The sequence below is a fragment of the Oncorhynchus kisutch genome, linkage group LG17 (genome assembly GCF_002021735.2).
Source record: "Oncorhynchus kisutch isolate 150728-3 linkage group LG17, Okis_V2, whole genome shotgun sequence".
Classification (NCBI taxonomy): Eukaryota; Metazoa; Chordata; class Actinopteri; order Salmoniformes; family Salmonidae; genus Oncorhynchus; species Oncorhynchus kisutch.
Window position 1 is genome coordinate 57990205 of NC_034190.2, and position 20733 is coordinate 58010937.

General features: G+C 41.2%; 3 protein-coding genes and 1 long non-coding RNA gene across 10 annotated transcripts in view; 2 read left to right on the top strand and 2 right to left on the bottom strand.

Annotated features, from left to right (window-relative positions):
• Window positions 1–929: 929 nt before the first annotated feature.
• slc35h1 (solute carrier family 35 member H1) lies at window positions 930–11411 on the bottom strand. 7 transcript variants are annotated; one of them, XM_031794156.1, is made up of 10 exons: window positions 10448–11411; window positions 9596–9779; window positions 9316–9466; window positions 7187–7250; window positions 5604–5676; window positions 3443–3611; window positions 3163–3246; window positions 2874–3049; window positions 2556–2685; window positions 930–2338 (listed from the first exon to the last, which is right to left on the bottom strand). In XM_031794156.1, exons 2-10 carry the CDS (start codon window positions 9704–9706, stop codon window positions 2193–2195), a joined length of 1104 nt encoding a protein of 367 aa, XP_031650016.1. In that variant the 5' UTR covers window positions 9707–9779; window positions 10448–11411; the 3' UTR covers window positions 930–2192. The 7 variants fall into 7 exon arrangements, with proteins under 7 accessions (XP_031650016.1, XP_031650021.1, XP_031650020.1 ...); XM_031794161.1 differs by having other exon boundaries at window positions 10650–10746; XM_031794160.1 differs by having other exon boundaries at window positions 10633–10738.
• LOC109907984 (transcription initiation factor TFIID subunit 13) lies at window positions 10745–11987 on the top strand. The gene has a single exon (XM_074933767.1). It carries the CDS (start codon window positions 11007–11009, stop codon window positions 11379–11381), a length of 375 nt encoding a protein of 124 aa, XP_074789868.1. The 5' UTR covers window positions 10745–11006; the 3' UTR covers window positions 11382–11987.
• A 3126-nt stretch (window positions 11988–15113) lies between these two features.
• Window positions 15114–17997, bottom strand: LOC109907983 (troponin C, skeletal muscle). The gene is made up of 6 exons (XM_020506313.2): window positions 17866–17997; window positions 17091–17142; window positions 16849–16992; window positions 16503–16617; window positions 16271–16407; window positions 15114–15618 (listed from the first exon to the last, which is right to left on the bottom strand). Exons 1-6 carry the CDS (start codon window positions 17866–17868, stop codon window positions 15587–15589), a joined length of 483 nt encoding a protein of 160 aa, XP_020361902.1. The 5' UTR covers window positions 17869–17997; the 3' UTR covers window positions 15114–15586.
• Window positions 16586–20733, top strand: part of LOC109907985 (uncharacterized) — a 34544-nt gene continuing 30396 nt past the window's right edge. Inside the window, exon 1 of the long non-coding RNA XR_004203666.1 lies at window positions 16586–16665. This is a non-coding gene — a long non-coding RNA (uncharacterized LOC109907985). The remainder of the gene's footprint in view (window positions 16666–20733) is intronic.

Below are 20733 nucleotides of genomic sequence, written 5' to 3' on the forward strand. Positions count from 1 at the left end.
ACATAACATGCCTAGTCAGATTCTCTCCTCACTTAGCACATAAGAATAATCTTTAATAGAATATCGACATTATTTAATTATTTGTTTCCTTTGAATTTAGTATACGTGCTGAAGCTGGGGTGCATGCGACCTCGGAGAAAATGTGGCAACTGGTAGGTTAATACAGTATATGAAAGGCGAGAAAGTACTGTCAAAAAGTGTTGCTTTCTGAATAAGACTGAATAAGGGTTCTTACACAAAATAAACATTTACTGGACCAAAACCCAACACCCAATGAAAACAGTAAATGGCAAATGCAAAAGTGAATGTAAAGATAAAACGTTGTAAACATTATCATTCATGGTCTACTCACTCTGGTTATAAACCCAATAGAGATGACAGTTTTACCACATATCCATGTCAGTCAGAGATGGACTGGCCATAGGGCAGTTCAGACAAATGCCAGATGAGCTGGTCCATCTTTTGCTCTGTGGCTCTGTCTAAATTGGGGGTTTTGCACAGAATGAAAATTATTTGGCTAATAATGGGAGCCTGGAGAAAAAAATTGGGCCGGTATGGGAGCCTCAAGGAAAATAATGGGCCGTTGTTATAGAAATGCATGGGCCGATTTCTGATCCCAGTCCGTCCCCGTTGTCAGTGTTACCACATTTCCAAACTCAGTGACAGGTCCCATCTCTGTCTTCCCAGTGAATTGTGCTCACATGACCACAGGTTTTATAAGTTAAGTCAACTCAATCAGATTGATGAGAGGGAGCTCTCTCCTCATGAAATGAGATTCCAAATGAGAAAATCTAATAGAGGCAGCTGAAGGCTTGGCAGTGCACATCATGTTAAATCTGATTATGTGGTCGGCCAGCAGGTGAGGACCACATAACAGAGTACAGCTATTTGAAAGACCTCGGTGAAGAAATGATGCATACAGCTCTGAATAATTGTGCAAATGTTTTATTTCAGAACATACAGTACATAGTAGCAGCAACAAAAGCTCTGTGCTTACCCAATTCAATATAAACAAATGACAACCTAATTGTTTAGAAATTGCTTTAGCTCCAATAATCAAATTTAATTAGCATTTGACAATGTGTAGCTCAGTTGGTAGAGCATGGCACTTGCAACAACAGGGTTGAGGGTTCAATTCCCATGGGGGACCAGTATGAAAAGGTAATGACAAATGTGTGCTCTCAACTGTAAGTCGCTATGGATAAGAGTGTCTGCTAAATTACTAAAATGAAATATTTACACACTCGCCTCTAACATGGAGGGTTAGCATTTCAGAAAATGTTGTCCCTATGTCGGACGTAATTGAATACAAAATATCCACAGGGAAGTATTATCAACACGGCCTTTAGTACAGTGGTCTGTATATCAGTTTGTATTTCCTGTTTTTATTTTCAATACTGATGCAATTTGCACGTGACGAACACTTGCCCAATATGGCCGAGCCAAACCACACACCGAATGGCAAACAGCTATTGTTTACATATTGTGCAGCACGTGCAATGAGTCAAGAGATTGAAAATACAAGCGACAGAACCTACTGGCACCGCAAAAAGCCAGGTAAACAACACTTTGCTGTGGATACCCTATCTCCACCTACCGCCAGAAGGACCAACAGCACGTACAAGCAGTAAAGTATGTGTAAATATAATTTTATTCAACATTTTGGCTTATAGAGAATATTGTTTATTTTTTTAGGGCGACTTCAGTCAGACTGACAATCATGGAGTAACCATGGTAACAGTCTGATGTTTAGGCAAGTGGTCCCCCATTTCTAGAAACATTTATCATTATAATGGCACATATGGTTTGGTCATTTCACATTATAAGGTAAACACTTTTCTTTCACATCACTGAAGGCCCTGAAAAGGCAACAGTAAATGCATTTGGTAAAGTTTAGTGTGTCCGTCCGTGTTACTGTCGGTAATGCTCAGCGATTTTGGACAAATGCTGAAGAGAATGTTGTCTGTAGAGGAGGGTTGGAAGCCTTCCTTTCTGTTCCTCTGTGGCCTCTCTGAAGAAGGCCAAAAGACAAAACACATTGCAATAAATACACTTTTATTTAATTCCATTTGTCCTCCAAGTGTTCCAGAATATCCTTCTCAACTCCTGCACTTTGGTTGGAAAGGGAGGTCGAGGCAGTGATCCCTTCTCTTTGCCTCTCTGGAACAAGACAGTCAGCCATCTTGTTTGTTTCAGAGTAGAATCTCCTGCTCTTTATCATCATCATCATCATCAGCAGCAGCTGTCTCCTCCCCCTCGTCTTCCTTATGACATAATAGTGGTACTTCCAGGTCCTGGCTGTTTTTAACGGGCAGCTGTCTCAACGAGTGAATTTTACCTGGAGTACATTAGAAAAAATGACACCCAATTACTGGATATGATGGACAGCTTGGTGAAATACCTTTCCATTAGCCTCGGTACCTTCAGCAGCGCTGGCTTGATTAACAAACAATTACAACATACCTAATATACTGACTACACCAGGGATAGACTGATAACAATTTGCTTTCATTTTACAGTGTAGGATACCACATATAGTAATGGTATGAACTTACTTTTGGAATAGTAGGTCTTCAGCCCCACATGCAGGGAGATGCCAGAAACACAGACAGCGAAACCCATCAAGTTGAGTCCACTCATCCTGTCCCCCATCAGGCCTGCTGCCAGCAGCAGAGTACACGCCTCCTAGTGGGGGCAGGGAGGGTATGTTAGGGGGAGATGAAAAACACACTGTGAATAAAGAGTGTAGGGGAAGTGAAACAAGGAGTGCTTGAGACAGCAGGAGAGATGGTACAAAAGGAAGCAATTTCAAGTGAGGGAGCTGAAGGGATACAGAGAGGGTAACTTGTGATATATTGTGTTATCCTCCTTACCTTAAAGATCCCTGCTATGGATAAAGTGAGACTGGAGGTCTTTGAGACTAGCAGGAACTCAGAGAAGCCCAGGCCAAAGGCCAGTGATCCGCCTATACTCAGCATGACCAGAGTGTAGAGCAGGGGAGAGAGCTCATTTACACGGAACAGCTTCTCTGAGGTACTTAGGCTCAGCCCTGCAGACAGAATCAGAAGTACTGACACACAGATAGAGGCACTTATGTCATACCCAGACTGACAGGCATGGACTATCACAAACAGGTTAGAGAGAAGCATAGTAAAGTCTAACCTTCGTTGAAGAGGAAGAGCGGGAAGAGTCCCATGAACATGAGCGGCTGTAGATGGTACATGGTGTCTATTGGGTTCTGGAGCCCTGTGGGAGTGGAATGTGGAAGAGTGGGGTTACTGGGCTGAATGCCTAATCAGGGAATAAAAGGACAAGTCCAAACAACAACACAATGACGCTCGGTAACTAGTCTCCCTAGGCAGAAGTGTTGCCTCCCACATTAACCATGTTCTGACATCCACTGTTTCCCGGTTGGGATATCTGAGACTAGGTGTTTACTGACCCAGCTCTGCTTTCTGCATCAGGACCTGCGTGAGGGTCCACCGGATCCCACCGATGAACGATGCAAGCAGTACCATGATGAAGCCCTTCAGGTTGAACTGGGTCGACTTGAAGGTGAACATGAACAGGCCGCTGGCTATCAGAAGGACCACCACGATCAGGTATGGGTTCTGTAAAAACAGAGTAACTTGGGGGTCAGAACAGAAGCCTTTCTTCCACATGCATACATTATGCACTTCCTCATCTTCTCACATCATACACATCAAGGGCATGGAACCAGAGTACACAACCATAAATAAATATATATAAATACACACACATACATTTCACAAAGTGCATATACAGTTAGATACACCTGAAGGGAATGGAACTTCCTCCTATGCATGAAAAGTGAATCCATTCACTGAATCCTATAGCTCGTTAGAACATTGGAAAGTCAGTGTCTTGGTGGGAAGATTGCAACCGCAGAGACATCAATTAGGCAAGTCTTGCCTTTGTAGTAATGAATGATCCAGATATTACACAGAGTGTAATTTGTGAGGGGGTGTGGTAAGAAAGCCTTCAATGAGAATGGCCTAACCATGTGAGCGGCTACGGTACACCTAAGTGTAAGGGATGTGTATCTTTCCCTTTCAAGATGATTCGATACGTATCTAACGTTCGATACATGGGCTCCCATACAATACAGGAACGATAGTGTACGTTTTAGTTGAAAACGATTCGGTGCGATTCAGGTTGGATTCGAGGAATGAACCGATGTGGTTCGATGTGATACAACGCACAAACATTTGTTGCATAAACACATTCATTTTCCATTCTAAATTAAAAATTGCTGCTTGATGGAGCTCATGAGCTGGGACTGTTGAGCCAGATCTGTCTGAGCGTGTGTGTGGTGTAAATTATGTATATTTCTATGATGTATGTATGCACCTGAGCTGAGCCATAAGGGAAACTTTGATGCTTTACCCTGTATATCTAAAAATGACCATATACAGTGCCTTGAGAAACTATTCACACCCCTTGACTTTTTCCACATTTGGTTGTATTCCAGCCTGAATTTAAAATGGATTAAAGTTAAATGTTTTGTCACTGGCCTACACACAATACTCCATAATGTAAAAGTGCAATAATGTTTTTCTACATTTTTACAAATGAAAGAAAAATGAAAGGTTGAAATGTCTTGAGTCAATAACAATTCAACCGCTTTGTTATGGCAAGCCTAAATACGTTCAGGAGTACAAATGTGCTTAACAAGTAACATAATAAGTTGCATGGACTCACTCTGTGTGCAACACTAGTGCTTAACATGAATGACTACCTCATCTCTGTACCCCACACATACAGATAATTAGGTCCCTCAGTCGAGCAATGAATTTCAAACAGATTCAACCAAGCCAACGGTGACTTGAAAACAGTTACATTTCACTAGCCACTTTAACTATGCCACTTTGTTTACATACTCATCTCATATGTATATACTGTACTCGATACCATCTACTGTATCTTGCCTATGCCGCTCTGTACCATCACTCATTCATATATCTCTATGTACATATTCTTTATCCCCCTACACTTGTGTGTATAAGACAGTAGTTTTGGAATTGTTAGTTAGATTACTTGTTGGTTATTACTGCATTGTCGGAACTAGAAGCACAAGCATTTCGCTACACTCGCATTAACATCTGCTAACCATGTGTATGTGACAAATCAAATTGGATTTGATTTAATGGCTGTGATAGGAGAAAACTGAGGATGGATCAACAACATTGTAGTTACTCCACAATACTAACCTAATTGACAGAGTAAAAAGAAGGAAGCCTTATTTTGCATTTCAAGCCTGTTCTACTTTTAACATAAAAACAGAACATTGTACTTATTTTCTTCAAAGTTCAGCAACATCTTATTATAAAAGCCAGGATTTGATCACCGATTTTGACAATGCACCATTTAAAAGTCATTTCCGATTGAACCGACATATGCAGCGTTTACTGTGAATGTGGTGTCTGCGAACACAGAAACACTGTCTTACAAACATGTAGTACGAACAAAGAGTGAATTTTAAATGCAATTCTCTGTCATGCACCACCCATAAATACTACTGGATAAACAATGACCAAGAAGAAACAGCAACAGTTACCCCATCTCAAGTGAAATTGACTTACCGGATGCTCTAGTTTAAAAACCAATGAGAAGAAGAGGATGAAGAGCACTGCAGAAGACTTGGTCATTGTGTACCTGGAGGAAACATACAAAGACATTCTAATGCCATTCAGAACATTGATGATCAAAGTTAGGTAGATACATACAGTGCCTTCAGGAAGTATTCATAACCCTTGATTTATTCTACATTTTGTTGTGTTACAGCCCAAATTCAAAAATGTATTAAATAAAACAGCTCACCAATCTACACACAATAACACATAATGACAAAGAGAAAATATGTTAAGACATTTTTCAAAATGTATTGAAAATTAGATACAAACATCTAATTTACATAAGTATTCATAACCCTGAGTCAATACATGTTAGAACCACCTTTGGCAGCGAATACAGCTGTGAGTTTTTCTGGGTATGTCTCTAGGAGCTTTGCACACCTGGATTGTACATTATTTGCATATTATTATTTTTAGAATTCTTCAAGCTCTGTCAAGTTGGTTGTTGATCATTGCTAAACAGCCATTTTCAAGTCGATTTAAGTCAAAACTGTAACTAGGCCACTCCGGAACATTCAATGTCATATTAGTAAGTAACTCCAGTGTATATTTGGCCATGTGTTTTAGGTTATTGTCTGGCTGAAAGGTGAATTTGTCTCCCAGTGTCTGGTGGAAAGCAGACTGAGTCAGGTTTTCCTCCAGGATTTTGCCTGTGCTTAGCTCTATTCCGTTTCTTTTTGTCCTAAACAACTTCATAGTTCTTGCCGATGACAAGCATACCCATAACATGATGTAGCCACCACCATGCTTGAAAATATGAAGAGATGTACTCAGTAATGTGTTGTGTTTGCCCCCAATATATGCTTTGTATTCAGGACATATAGTTCATTTCTTTGCATTACTTCTTTACACTCTGTCAATTAGGTTAGTATTGTGGAGTAACTACAATGTTGTTCAACTCTGTTTTAAAGTCACTATTGGCCTCATGGTGAAATCCCTGAGGGGTTTCCTTCCTCTCCAGCAACTGAGTTAGGAAGGACATTGTTTCTTTTTAGTGACTGTGTGGATTGACCCACCATGCTCAAAGGGATATTCAATGTCTATTTTTGTTGCTCTTCCAATCTCCCAATATGTGTACTTTTTGCGAGGCATTAGAAAACATCCCTGATCTTTGTGGTTGAATCTGAGTTTGAAATTCACTGCTCGACTGAGGGACCTTACAGATAATTGTGTGAGTGGGGTACAGAGATGAGGTAGTCATTAAAAAAATTATGTTAAACCCTATTATTGCACAGAGTCCATTAAATGTATTATGTCACTTGTTAAGCACATTTTTACTCCTGAACTTATTTAGGCTTGCCATAACAAAGGGGTTGAATACTTATTGACTCAAGACATTTATTATTAATTTTAAACATTTCTAAAAACGTAATTCCACTGTGACATTATGGGGAATTGTGTGTACTGTAAGCCAATGACACAAATCTAAATGTATTCCATTTTAGATTTAAGCTGAAACAAAATGCAGAAAAAGTAAAGGGGTGTGAATAGTTTCTGAAGGCACTGTAGTAAACAAACACACACACACTTACAAGCTGATGGTGATGAAGAGGAAGCTCCAATTGGAGAGTCCAATGTCCAGCGCTGTTGCAATGGCTGAAAGAGACAGATTTTTATCATATCATAGCACACTGTTTTATTCCTACTAACAAAGCATTTATTTCTTACTGACAGGAAGGTGAATGCCTTATGAGATTAGTTCAACTGTTGTACCCCATCAGAGGGGTGTAATATACTGTACAACAATATAAATGCAACATGTAAAATGTTGGTCCCATGTTTCATGAGCTGAAATAACAATTCCCAGAAATGTTCCACATGCACAAAATATTATTTAGAGCCCAAATTTGTTTACATCCCTGTTAGTGTACATTTCTCCTTTGCCAAGATAATTCTTCCACCTGCCAGGTGTGGCATATCAAGAAGCTAATTAAACAGCATGATCATTACACAGGTGCACCTTGTGCGGGGGACAATAAAAGACCACTCTAAAATGTGCAGTTTTGTGACACAACACAATGCCACAGATGTCTCAAGTTTTGAGGGAGCATACAATTGGCAAGCTGACTGCAGGAATGTCCACCTGAGCTGGTTGCCAGATAACTCAATCATACTTTCTCTACGATAAGCCGCCTCCAACATCATTTTAGAGAATTTGGCAGTACGTCCAACCAGCCTCACAATCGCAGACCAAGTGTCACCACACCAGCCCAGGACCTTCACATTCGGCTTCTTCACCTGTGGGATCGTCTGCAACCAGCCACCCGGACAGCTGATGAAATTGAGGAGTATTTTTGTCTGTAATAAAGCCCTTTTGTGGGGAAAAACTCATTCTGATTGGCCCTCCAAGACCCACCCATGGCTGCACCCCTGCCCAGTCATGTGAAATCCATAGATTAGGGCCTAGTTAGTTTATTTCAATTGACTGATTTCCTTATATGAACTGTAACTCAATAAAATATTTTAAATTGTTCCATGTTTCTTCAATGTACAAAGCAGGATCAATTAGTTAGTCAGCCAACTTTAATTAACAACCAGAAATAACTTGATTTTCTGGTTCATTATGAAATCTAAACTTAGATATGCGTTTTGGTTGTCGAGTCGATTAGGGACCATGCACATTTTCAGCGCATCTATATTTAGGCAAGTTAGATGGCTAACTCATTGATCCTGCTTTGTAGTATACCCCTCAAAACCCCAAATACAGTTTATGGTTGTTTTACACCTTTGTTTGTATCCACTACAAGGCCATGGTGCTTACCTATGGAACAGCAAGAGGAACTGCCCCTCCCTACCTTTAGGCTCAAACCCTACACTTGAACCTGAGCACTCCGTTCTACCACCTCAGGTCTCTTGGCCCTCCCACCCCTACGGGATGGCAGCTGACCATCCATGATATCAAAATTATAGTTTTAACCAGGTTTTCAGGCTATACAGTTTTTGTTTACAATTACTCCCGCTCAGCCCAGTCCAAGCTCTTCTCTGTCCTGGCACCCAATGGTGGAACCAGCTTCCCCCTGAAGCTAAGACAGCAGAGTCCCTGCCCATCTTCCAAAAACATCTGAAACCCTACCTCTTCAAACAGTATCTTAAATAATCCTCCTCCTCACCTCGACCCCCCCCCCCCCCCACACACACACACAAAAATGAAGAAAAAATAACTGAACCAGCACTTTTACTACTTGACTTACTTTCTATGCCTGTGCTATGTGGTTGTCCCACCTAGCTGTCTTAAGATGAATGCACTAACTGTAAGTCCCTCTGGAGAAGAGCATCTGCAAAATGACTCAAATGTAAACAAACACTGCATAGTCTGAAAACATGGTTAAAACTATAATTCTGATCTCATGGATGATCAGTCCTTCCATCCATAGCTCTGTCTATGAATTTGAGAGTGGATACATTTCTCCAACCCCATCCCTCAGCTATTTACCAAATAGGTGGCGGGTGTGACCACTGTTACAGTTTCAACTGCAGATTGCCCCTTTAAGATGTATTTAAGTAGTTCCAGCCAAGATTAGCAGAGAGAAAGTAGAAAGTGGTATCTTATCACACAGACGGACTATGCCTTTTATTATGCAGACTGAAGTCCATGTTGATTATATCGTGTCACATACACCTCAAACTGTTTGGCATACATTCCTCTATTATATGCACTCACCGACTGGGGCAACCTTTGTGAGGTAGTCTGTCCAGTTCAACATGACCCGAGGCTTCCCTGTCCAGCATTGCATGGCCGAGCGGGTCAGGGTAGAGAGACAGAATATTATGGTGAGGTGGAGCAGCGTCATGAACAGTGGGTAGTGGAAGCCCTGAGAGAAAGAGGGAAAGGGGTGGGAACAGTGACAGTGAGTTAAACTACATGGCACTGCATGCAAAGCAAACATACCAAGTACACAATGTTACGTCGCATGAGGAGTGTGAGCCAGCCTCAGACTGACCTTCATCAGCCACTTGTTATAAAAGGTGATGCCGATGGAGAAGACATAGTAAACGAGGACCAGGCCCACAGTGCGGACAGCCCGGCATAGGAACTGGACAGGGCAAGCCATGGTGCTGCTTCACCCTTCCCCACAGGAACTACTGCAGAGGCACCGTCTTCAAACAGGAACAATGTGCTGAAAGCTGGGAAGGGAGAGAAGAGGGAAGAGCGAGAAAGATGGGATAAATTGACAATATAATCAAAGACAAAATAACTTATATAATTTGCTGCTGGCTGAGCATGTGACTGCGTTGAGGAATCTGTTTGACCAGTCTTATTAGTGAGTAATGAGCATACTCCCAGCTGTATGTTAGCACTGACGCAGCGTGTTGTGGGGATACTGTACATGAACATGCAGATTTTTTTCATAATTAACATTGTAGCTATAATCTCAGATAAGCCTATGTTGCCAAGCTAAATAGATGCATTGTTGCTGCTGATGAAGGCACTGGAAAACATAAACCTGAGCCATATGGCATGGCTAACAAAGCACAAAATATGAACGGGCAAGCCACTGAGGTAGACAGTGGATAACTTGTTAGCTGAACCAGATATCTTATGAAATGTTAAAACTCTAGCTACTGTCTGGCTGAATTTACCTGCTGAAGAACAGCGGCGAAAGCAGGTAAACTAGCTAGCTAACTGACGTTAGCTAAGCAAAGTGTGACCGGTCCTGTTAACTGCTATACAAAGCTGCGTCTAAATACCGTAACGTTGGCTAGCTAGCTTAGCTATCAAGCGATGCATATAAACACATGACTGTACAGAGTAATTGAACATGGTTTTACTTTCCAAATTACAGTAACGTTACTTTGTTGTTGCCAGTTAGACCACTCTACACGCGGGCCATGGCATCGATTCATCAGTATAACCCACAGGCTCTACGTGGACTGAGCACAGCCAGACAAGCGATGCACTTGATTTTGCTTCCCCGACGCGCGTCGGTGCTTGGTGAAATGTAGACCTTGGTCCAATGCAATGGATCACTCTGCCTACCCGGTGCGATTGCTGACCTGAATCAAGTGCGCCCGACTCCAGCACTGCAGCTAGGTGGCAGTATTTTTGTTTTTCCAAGCAAAACAACGCAGCCAGTTGCTGTAGCTACTTCCGGCAACTACAGTGAAGAAGAAATGGACCATTTGGTTGAGGAGTTGTTGTCGTGACCCTCTTGTTTTTGTAATTGATATAAAGTCAAAAAGCCGCCACAACGCAACAAAAAAAATACCCGGTCAGGGCTCTAATTGCATCTAACCTGCACTGTTTGCGAAATATCGTTGGACACACTGGGCTTTGTAACTAGCTAGATAATCCCATAGCCAGCTAGCGTTAGCTACAATTGCTAGCTCTAGTACACATTTGGGTCTGTGAGGATGGCGGAGGAGGAAGACGAAGCTGGTTTTGACGATGATTTGGATGACGGGGCGGGTGGAGCCGATGGGAACCACGGCAAAAGGAAAAGGCTGTTCTCTAAAGAACTTCGGTGTATGATGTATGGATTTGGAGATGACCAGAATCCCTACACCGAGTCGGTGGATATCCTGGAGGACCTTGTGATCGAGTTCGTCACGGAGATGACACACAAAGCCATGTCCATCGGACGCCAGGGCCGTGTCCAGGTGGAGGACATTGTTTTCCTTATCCGGAAAGATCCAAGGAAGTTTGCCCGAGTGAAAGACCTCTTGACGATGAACGAGGAGCTGAAGAGAGCCCGCAAGGCCTTTGATGAAGCGAACTATGGCTCTTAGAGCCTCTGATAGAGGGATTTGGCCTTCACTGCAAATACACGCCTTCTTATCCTTTTTTAAACTTCTCTTTCACATTGTCCAAGCTGTTTATTCTGCTTTGATCATTGGACATGTTTTTTTAAAGGATTTAAAGTTGTTGCAGATGTGAACATAGAGATAGTGTTTATTGACCACCAACTTGTGACTACAGATATGTTTGTGCTCATGTGAAATGCTTATGCCTTCTACAGACATCTTTCTATTTTTATTTAACTAGGCAAGTCAGTTAATAACAAATTCTTATTTACAATGACTGCCTAGGACTAGGGGCAGAACGACAGATTTTTACCTTGTCGGCTTGGATTCGATCAAGTAACCTTTATGCTCTATCCACAAGGCTACCTGCCGCCCCATTAACATACACACATATAATACTAGAAAGTAGTTGTATTTATCGTATACTGTGCTGTATCCACAGAAGGACATCACATTGCAGTATCAATCATTAGGTCCCGTGAGGAAATGTCTCTTAGGTGAGAATTGTTGTCCTGTTTATCAGTAAGGATAGTGACACAATGGTGGAATGGACATTTATGAATAAAGTAACAACCAATCCTTGACACTTTCCATCCTTTACTGTGAGATTTCAGGACATGGGCCCAGAGGGGAGTTCAAATTAGACTTTCTATATTAATCCATGGATGGGTTCTCTTTCCTGAAATGTTTCACTTTCGCTACACTTGCAATAACATCTACTAAACAAATATATGTGACCAATACAATTTGATTTGATTTCTACACCTTGAGACAATGGATATAGTTTAAAAACTTGAATAAAATGTTTTGTTTAATTTGTGCAAATGACAACTTCTGTAGATGGACCTTAATGTGCATGGAATAAAACCCTCTGAATTTTACTTTAATTATTATCGCAGGACTAAGGGCTCAGACACATAGGGTTTGCTAGCCGAGAGTACTTAGCACATTTGAACCTAATTTGCGAACCGAGTATGCAAATAATTTACATGTGAAATGTTGGCAGTCAGACATCTACAGTGGGTGGTCCTTAAAACACAGCGCGCTGAACGATCGGCAGATGAACGCTGGATCTAAATCAGGTGTGATGTGTGCGAGCCTTAAAGGTACATTTCAACATTTTCCAACGTCATATTCATCTCCAGCACCAACCCAACATCAACATATGGAAAAGTGGTGCGTTACAATGTTTTGTGTTTAAAAAGAGGAAAGTAAATATTCATACTCATTGACTTATTCCATGTACAGTTGAAGTCAGAAGTTTACATACATTTCAGGCAAAGACATTTAAACTCAGTTTCACAATTCCTGACATTTAATCCTTGTAAAAATTCCCCGCCTTAGGTCAGTTAGGATCACCACTTTATTTTAACAACGTGAAATTTCAGAATAATAGTAGAGAGTGATTTATTTCAGTTCCCAGTGGGACAGAAGTTTACATACACTCAATTATTATTTGGTAGCATTGCCTTTAAATTGTTTAACTTGGCTCAAACGTTTTGGGTAGCCTTCCAGAAGCTTCCCACAATAATTTGGGTGAATTATGGACCATTCTTCCTGACAGCTGGTGTAACTGAGTCATGTTTGATGGCCTCCTTGCTCGCACACACTTTTTCAGTTCAGCTCACATATTTCCTATAGGGTTGAGGTCAGGGCTTTGTGATGGCCACTCCAATACCTTGACTTTGTTGTCCTTAAGCCATTTTGCTTCAACTTTGGAAGTATTCTTGGGGTCATTGTCCATTTGGAAGACCTATTTGCAACCAAGCTTTAACTTCCTGACTGATGTCTTGAGATGTTGCTTCAATATATCCACATAATTGTCCGTTCTCATGATGCCATCTATTTTGTGAAGTGCACCAGTCCCTCCTGCAGCAAAGCACCCCCACAACATGATGCTGCCACCTACCTGCCAACTGCTTCACGGTTGGGATGGTGTTCTTCGGCTAACAATCCTCCCCTTTTTCCTCCAAACATAACGATGGTCATTATGGCCAAACAGTTCTATTTTTGTTTCATCAGACCAGAGGACCTTTCTACAAAAAGTAGGATCTTTGTCCCCATGTGCAGTTGCAAACCATAGTCTGGCTTTTTTTTATGCTGGCTTCTTCCTTGCTGAGCGGCCTTTCAGGTGATGTCGATATAGGACTCATTTTACTGTGGATATAGATGATTTTGTACCTGTTTCCTACAGCATCTTCACAAGGTCCTTTCCTGTTGTTCTGGGATTGATTTGCACTTTTCGCACCAAAGTACGTTCATCTCTAGGAGACAGAATGCGTCTCCTTCCTGAGCGGTATGACGGCTGCGTGGTCCCATGGTGTTTATACTTGCGTACTATTGTTTACCTATGGAACAGCATACATAGGTAAGTATCAACCAGACTTGTAGAGGTTTACACTTTTTTTCTGAGGTCTTGGCTGATTTCTTTTGATTTTCCCATGATGTCAAGCAAAGAGGCACTGAGTTTGAATACATCCACAGGTACACCTCCAATTGACTCAAATGATGTCAATTAGCCTATCAGAATCTTCTTAAGCCATGACATCATTTTCTGTAATTTTCCATGCACTTAGTGTATGTAAACTTCTGACCCACTGGAATTGTGATACATTGACTTATAAGTGAAATAATCTGTCTGTTAACAATTGTTGGAAAAATTACTTGTGTCATGCACAAAGCAGATGTCCTAACCGACTTGCCAAAACTATAGTTTGTTAACAAGAAATTTGTGGAGTGGTTGAAAAATGAGTTTTAATAACTCCAACCTAAGTGTATGTAAACTTCCGACTTCAACTGTAGGTGTCCTTTGCGAGGCGTTGGTTGAATATGTGTTTGAAATGTACCACTAAACAGATAATTGTGTGTGTGAGGTACAGAAATGTAGTCATTCAAAAATCATGTTAAACACTATTATTACACACAGAGTGAGTCCATGCAACTTATGTGACTTGTTAAGCACATTTTTCTCCTGAACTTATTTCAGGAGGCTTGTCTTAACAAAGGGATTGAATACTTATTGACTCAAGCTTTTCGTTTTTAATTCATTTGTAAACATTTCTAAAAACCTAATTCCACGTTGACATTATAGGGTATTGTGTGTAGGCAGTGACAAAAAAAAATCTACATTTAGTCCATTTTAAATTCAGGTTGCAACACAACACGTGGAAAAAGTCAAGGGATGTGAATACTTTCTGAAGGCAGTGTAAGTGTTTACAATGACATTATCGGTGTGCTTTTAACCAATTTTGAGTAGGCATTGCCTACTAATTGGCCAATGATGTCATTGGAAACTTACTGTATCTTTATCTTTACATTGAAACTGGTCATTTTCATGTGCCGATGTTGGGATTGTGCTGGAAATGATGAATTTGACGTAGAGAAAATGTTGATGTTTGTCCTTTGTTCCTTAACCCACTCTATCAGTAATCTATTTTCATAGGGATTAATATGATTACCTGAAGTTCAGTTTGTATAATGATGAAGAATTTAAACTTGGCAGGAGGATCCGGGTGGCATATCATTTCATAATATTCGTTTTTTAATTTGTGTTTTGCCATAAGTAAATATGCCTGATCTAGCTTTACTGCTGTCTAATCTGTTATGCCTTATGGCTGTGTGGGTCATAGAAAAATGGAAAAAAAATATACATAAAATATTTTTTTATTGATATTCCTCAAGAAAATAGCTTACAGACAATAATTATATCAGACCAACTACCAGTGAGCATGTGTTTATTCATTTATTATCTTGGTTCAAACAATAGTTTGTTATTACAGTGAAGTGGCAACAGTTGGCCTTGGTCTAAGCAGCTATCACAAGCTGCCCATCTAGACTACATCTAGACTGAACTCCCAGCTTGAGGGTGTTGAGGTGGTAAGTGATCCACTGACCCATTCTGTGATGTTGCAGTGAATTTCACATCCTGGCTTTTCCCTCCAGATTTGGGGGAACGGCAGCAGCTTGGCGTCAATGGGGCATCATAATCACACGCAAGAAGGGCTCAAAATCCCTGGTTACCCCCACCAGGTGCCTGTCTGTTGAAGAGGTTTAGTTTAATCGAGGTGGACGAACATAGGCAATGGACCAGTAAGGGGCGAAGAGTGAGGGAGAATTGCAGTGGGTCAAAAGAGGATCAGAATAGGTCAGCAGGGGGTCAAAGGGAGGAGGAATGTCCTTGAGTCTCTCTTTTACTGCACATTTTCCATCATCTTGAGGAATTCTGAAAAAGAGTGACAAATCCATTGTGAAAATTATAATTTAAATCACGGTGATGTAATTCATGGTCAATAACAGGCCTAACATTCATTATCTAACACATTATCTAACTTCAAGCACCAGCTGTCAGAGCAGCTCACAGATCATTGCATCTGTACATAGCCCACTTGTAAATAGCCCGTCCAACTACCTCATCCCCATACTGTATTTATTTATTTATTTTGCTCCTTTGCACCCCAGTATCTCTACTTGCACATTCATCTTCTGCACATCTATCACTCCAGTGTTTAATTGCTATATCGTAATTACCTCGCCACTATGGCCTATTTTGTTGCCTTTACATCCCTTATCTTACCTCATTTGCACACACTGTATATATACTTTTTTCCTATTGTGTTTTTGACTGTATGTTTTGTTTATTCCATGTGTAACTCTGTGTTGTTGTATGTGTCGAACTGCTTTGCTTTATCTTGGCCAGGTCGCAGTTGTAAATGAGAACTTGTTCTCAACTAGCCTGCCTGGTAAAAATTAAATAAAAATAAATAAAGGTGAAATAAAGTAAATAAATAAAAATGAAAATGCTGGTCAATATGTTGGCTAATTGTCCAATCAGCATCACCATTATTATTATCAAAGGCATCGTGGCTTTGTCATACCATCAAAGTCCAGCATGCCATCAGCGTTCTTGTCTCCATCCTTCAGCAGCTCATCAATCTCCTCCTCTGAGATTTGCTCGCCTGTGCTGCGGATGATGATGGCAAACTCTTCTCTGTCGATGTAGCCGTCGGCATTCCTGCGTAAGCAACACACATTGGAGTTTAACAACCTGTCGACATATGAACGCTGACTGTAAACTGTAAAACGTAACCGCTAAAACAGGTGACATACTTGTCGAACACACGGAAACATTCCGCCAACTCTTCCTCAGACTTTCCGGCCTGGTCCTCCTTTAAGAGCCTCACCATCATGACCAAGAACTCCTCGAAGTCGATGGTGCCGCTGCCTAAGGTGAAGTTTCCGATCGATTATGCATCAAGCTCGAAAATAACAGGTAAGTACAACAATATGAAAAGGTATGTATCATGCTCAGGTCACCTAAGCATAACATGGGCATAAGTTACCCAAAAGTAGCCTAATTACGCGCCAAACTTCACACGTGCCATTTAAACTATATAGCTTACATACATTAATGTAGGTTAATATATAGTATATTTTAGACTCAGCCGTTGCTCACCATCCTCATCGACCTCCTCAATGATTTCATCCAACTCCTCTCTTGTCGGGTTCTGGCCCAACATCCTCATGACCTGACCCAACTCCTTGGTACTGATATCGCCGCCACCGTCGGTGTCGAACATGTCGAATGCAGCCTTGAATTCTGGAATGATGATACGTATCGGGACACGAATTATTGTATTCATTAGACCTGACAGTTATTAATTAACGGCAACATGGTTTTGCGATGGACCTACTCACCGTTAAGCATCTCCTCGCTCAAGAATGAGCGGGCCTCCTGTTGTGCATCAGTCTAGAGGAAAAACAGCGCCACATTTGTCAGGTCATAGTATTGGTGACAATTTCTCAAATCGTAAATTATATCTATATTTTTTTGGTGGGGCAACAGTGATGTTATCAGATGAGTGTATTTTTGTCGTACAAATGGGTTAGCCTTAGCCTATAGGCATACTGACAAATGTGCCATGCTATTTAAGGCTCAACACATTACCCCCCTGTATATGGCCATACGGATATACATTCCCGAAGGAATTTGTCGCCTTAACACAATCCGCACCCGGACAGCCTTGCTCCCGGACCTTTTAGGTTGTGTGACAGTCTGATACTCGGTATCTACTCAATAAGCACCCATAAACCCATAGCCTATCTAGCCTGCGGAACATGCATAACTTCCCCAAAGTCATGCTCCAGAAATACTGCTATAAACACTCAATATTATTTGGTTAATTAAACAAGTTGGTGATTTGTATTCATCAATATGAGATCCTGATAATCATGGTCTAAGGAAATGACTGCTGTTTTAATCGTTTTATACCTTACACTTTATGAAATAGTAAACATGACTGCAAGAGACAATACAGTGTCAAAATGATGGTCCAAAAAATGATTTCCAAATTAGGCTAATTAATCATCTTAATTGCCCATCCAAATGTAACTTGTAAATGTAACCCTATACAAACTCGCTGTTTACTATGCTTTTATTCATGTCATTGTGTGTTCAAATGATTGGTCTTACCATGGTTGCGAATGAGCTTTCCCCCAAATACCCACAGAAATAAATCCCAAAGGAGTGGTCAATCCGTGTGCACCCCTACAGAAAGATTAAACCTCAAATGAGAGTTCAGACACACTTTAAACGGGTCACTTAAGACACACCCCCGGGTGATCACAGGACTACAGATTTAGAATCTTGAACTTACAGGGTTCTGAGGCCCCCAAAAGCCAATCGAAATCTGGAGTGGACAGTGATGGCCTTGAAGCTGCAAACATTTAATTGACGGGGTAAACGTAGCTATAAGAAAGTTTTCAGGTACATGTCATTATTGAAAGGCAACATTTGTCTTGTGATTGTAATTGCAGCAGGTTTAAGGTACCTGCATGTTTTTAAATTTAATTTTACCTTTATTTAACGAGGCAAGTCAGTTAAGAACAAATTCTTATTTTCAATGACGGCCTAGGAACAGTGGGTTAACTGCCTGTTCAGGGGCAAAACAACAGATTTGTACCTTGTCAGCTCGGGATTTGAACTTGCAACCTTCCGGTTACGAGTCCAACGCTGTTTTTGCTCATCAACCTAAGGTCTTGGTATTCCCTGTCAGACAATGTTTTTGCTCATCAACCTAAACAAATTCTGGTCTCTCTGGTCCCACTCTCAAAGTAACAACATTACGTCTTCTTTTACACATTTCCAGAAGGGAACAAAGCCAGCCCTTTTCAGCAATATCTGAAAATAGTCCATTCTGAAACATCATTTCTAAAACAACATGTAGTTGATCTTCAAGCATGCACTTGTGAGTTCAAGCAAATACGGGGATTGACAGTTTTCATACTGTAAACTAATGGTAGGCCTCTGTATTGCTGATAAAGAAGGTTGGGCCCAGAGTGGATTGTGGCTGTGGGATGGTATTTCATTCTGGGTGTGAAACCCTAACCCTGTGGAAAAGTGCTTGCAGAGCTGGAAGCTGGCTGTGCCCTGAATAGCAGATGATGTTTGGTTGTACGGGGAGCCCGCCTTTAATCACAGTATCATATCCAATTAACAGGCCATCCACTCAAGACATGACTCTCCTTGTATGGTGGAAGTTTCCTGCGTTTCCTGGGGTTGGATAGGGAGGAGGAGGGGTGGGATATGGGAATATTATGATGAGCAGTTACTCGAGGTAGAAGGGGATGTCATGTTGTTAGTGGCGGGGGGTTAAGGGCTATATACTCAGTGAGCGGAGGATATCTTCCACTAGAAGGATTTGGTTAGGTGCTACTAGCTTCACATTTAAAAACTAGGTTTTTATTCCAGACGCCTTCAAGATAAGCTGTTGCATCTGGCAGCGTTGTCAGAGCCCTAGGGGAGGGCATCTTACTGTACTGATCTGGTATTTGCATCCTCGGGACCTCTTCATGGAGACAGAGCGGTGTCAGAGCATTCTTGTTGCTGTTGAGTGCTGAGAGCTCTTTTTTTGATTATCGTGGATGACATCCATCAAGTGATGAGAAGATCATTGCTATTGCATGTTGCATTATATACGCAGTTCGAGGCCTTTGAAAGTTTCCTGTGCCTACTGTCTTTATTTTAGTCCTCCTTTCTTTTTTTGACTTTGCATGCTCCTTTACCTCATATTGTACACCTATTTCTCTTTCACAAAGTGGAATGTTTTATTTTTATTAAAATTTTATTTTATTTAACCAGGTAGACCAGTTGAGAACAAGTTCTCATTTATAACTGAGACCTGGCCATGATAAAGCAAAACAACAACACAGAGTTACACATGGGATAAATAAACATACAGTCAATAACACACAAAAACATCTGTATACAGTGTGTGCAAATGTAGTAGGGAGGTAAGGCAATAAATAGGCCATAGTGGCGAAATAATTACAATTTAGCAATTAACACTGGAGTGATAGATGTGCAGATGAGGATGTGCAAGTATAAATACTGGTGTGCAAAAGAGCAGAAAAAATATATATAAATGGGGATGTGGTAGGTATTTGGTTGGATGGGCTATTTACAGATGGGCTGTGTACAGCTGCAGCGATCGGTAAGCTGTTCGGACAGCCGATGCTTGAAGTTAGTGATTTTTGCAATTCTTTCCAGTCACTGGCAGCAAAGAACTGGAAGGAAAGGCGGCCAAAGAGGTGTTGGCTTTGGGGATGACCAGTGAAATATACCTGCTGGAGCGCGTGCTATCGGTGGGTGTTGCTATGGTGACCAGTGAGCTGAGATTATAGAAGAATTATAGATGACCTGGAGCCAGTGGGTTTGGCGACGAATATGTATCGAGGACCAGCCAACAAGAGCAAACAAGTCGCAATGGTGGGTAGTATATGGGGCTTTGGTGACAAAATGGATGGCACTGTGATAGACTGCATGCAATTTGCTGATTAGAGTGTTGGAGGCTAATTTGTAAATGACGTCGCCGAAGTCAAGGATCAGCAGGATAGTCAGTTTTACAAGGGTATGTTTGGCAGCATGAGTGAAGGAGGCTTTGTTGCGAAATAGGAAGCTGATTCTAGATGTAATTTTGGATTGGAGATGCTTAATATGAGTCTGGAAGTAGAGTTTACAGTCTAGCCAGACACCTAGGTATTTATTGTTTATTGAGGAGTGATGCTCGGCGGGCGGGCGGGTGCGGGCAGCGATCTGTTGAAGAGCATGCATTTAGTTTTACTAGCGTTTAAGAGCAGTTGGAGGCCACGGAAGGAGTGTTGTTTGGCATTGAAGCTTGTTTGTACGTTTATTAACACAGTGTCCAAAGAAGGGCCAGATGTATACAGAATGGTTTCGTCTGCGTATAGAGCAACATCATTGATATAGACAGAGAAAAGAGTCGGCCCGAGAATTGAACCCTGTGGCATCCCATAGAGACTGCCAGAGGCCCGGACAAAA

What these genes read in the sequence shown, in the direction of transcription:
- slc35h1 (XM_031794156.1), bottom strand. Translation starts at nt 9,706, where the DNA reads ATGGCTTGCCCTGTCCAGTTCCTATGCCGGGCTGTCCGCACTGTGGGC. An exon ending in TTTTTAAACTAGAGCATCCG is followed by an intron (nt 3,612 to 5,603) that starts GTAAGTCAATTT and finishes CTGTTTTTACAG; the next exon opens with AACCCATACCTGATCGTGGT. An exon ending in CCATAGCAGGGATCTTTAAG is followed by an intron (nt 2,686 to 2,873) that starts GTAAGGAGGATA and finishes TGCCCCCACTAG; the next exon opens with GAGGCGTGTACTCTGCTGCT.
- LOC109907984 (XM_074933767.1), top strand. Translation starts at nt 11,007, where the DNA reads ATGGCGGAGGAGGAAGACGAAGCTGGTTTTGACGATGATTTGGATGAC.
- LOC109907983 (XM_020506313.2), bottom strand. An exon ending in GAGCGAGGAGATGCTTAACG is followed by an intron (nt 16,993 to 17,090) that starts GTGAGTAGGTCC and finishes TCATCATTCCAG; the next exon opens with AATTCAAGGCTGCATTCGAC. An exon ending in TGGCATGCTGGACTTTGATG is followed by an intron (nt 15,619 to 16,270) that starts GTATGACAAAGC and finishes ACTCTTTTTCAG; the next exon opens with AATTCCTCAAGATGATGGAA.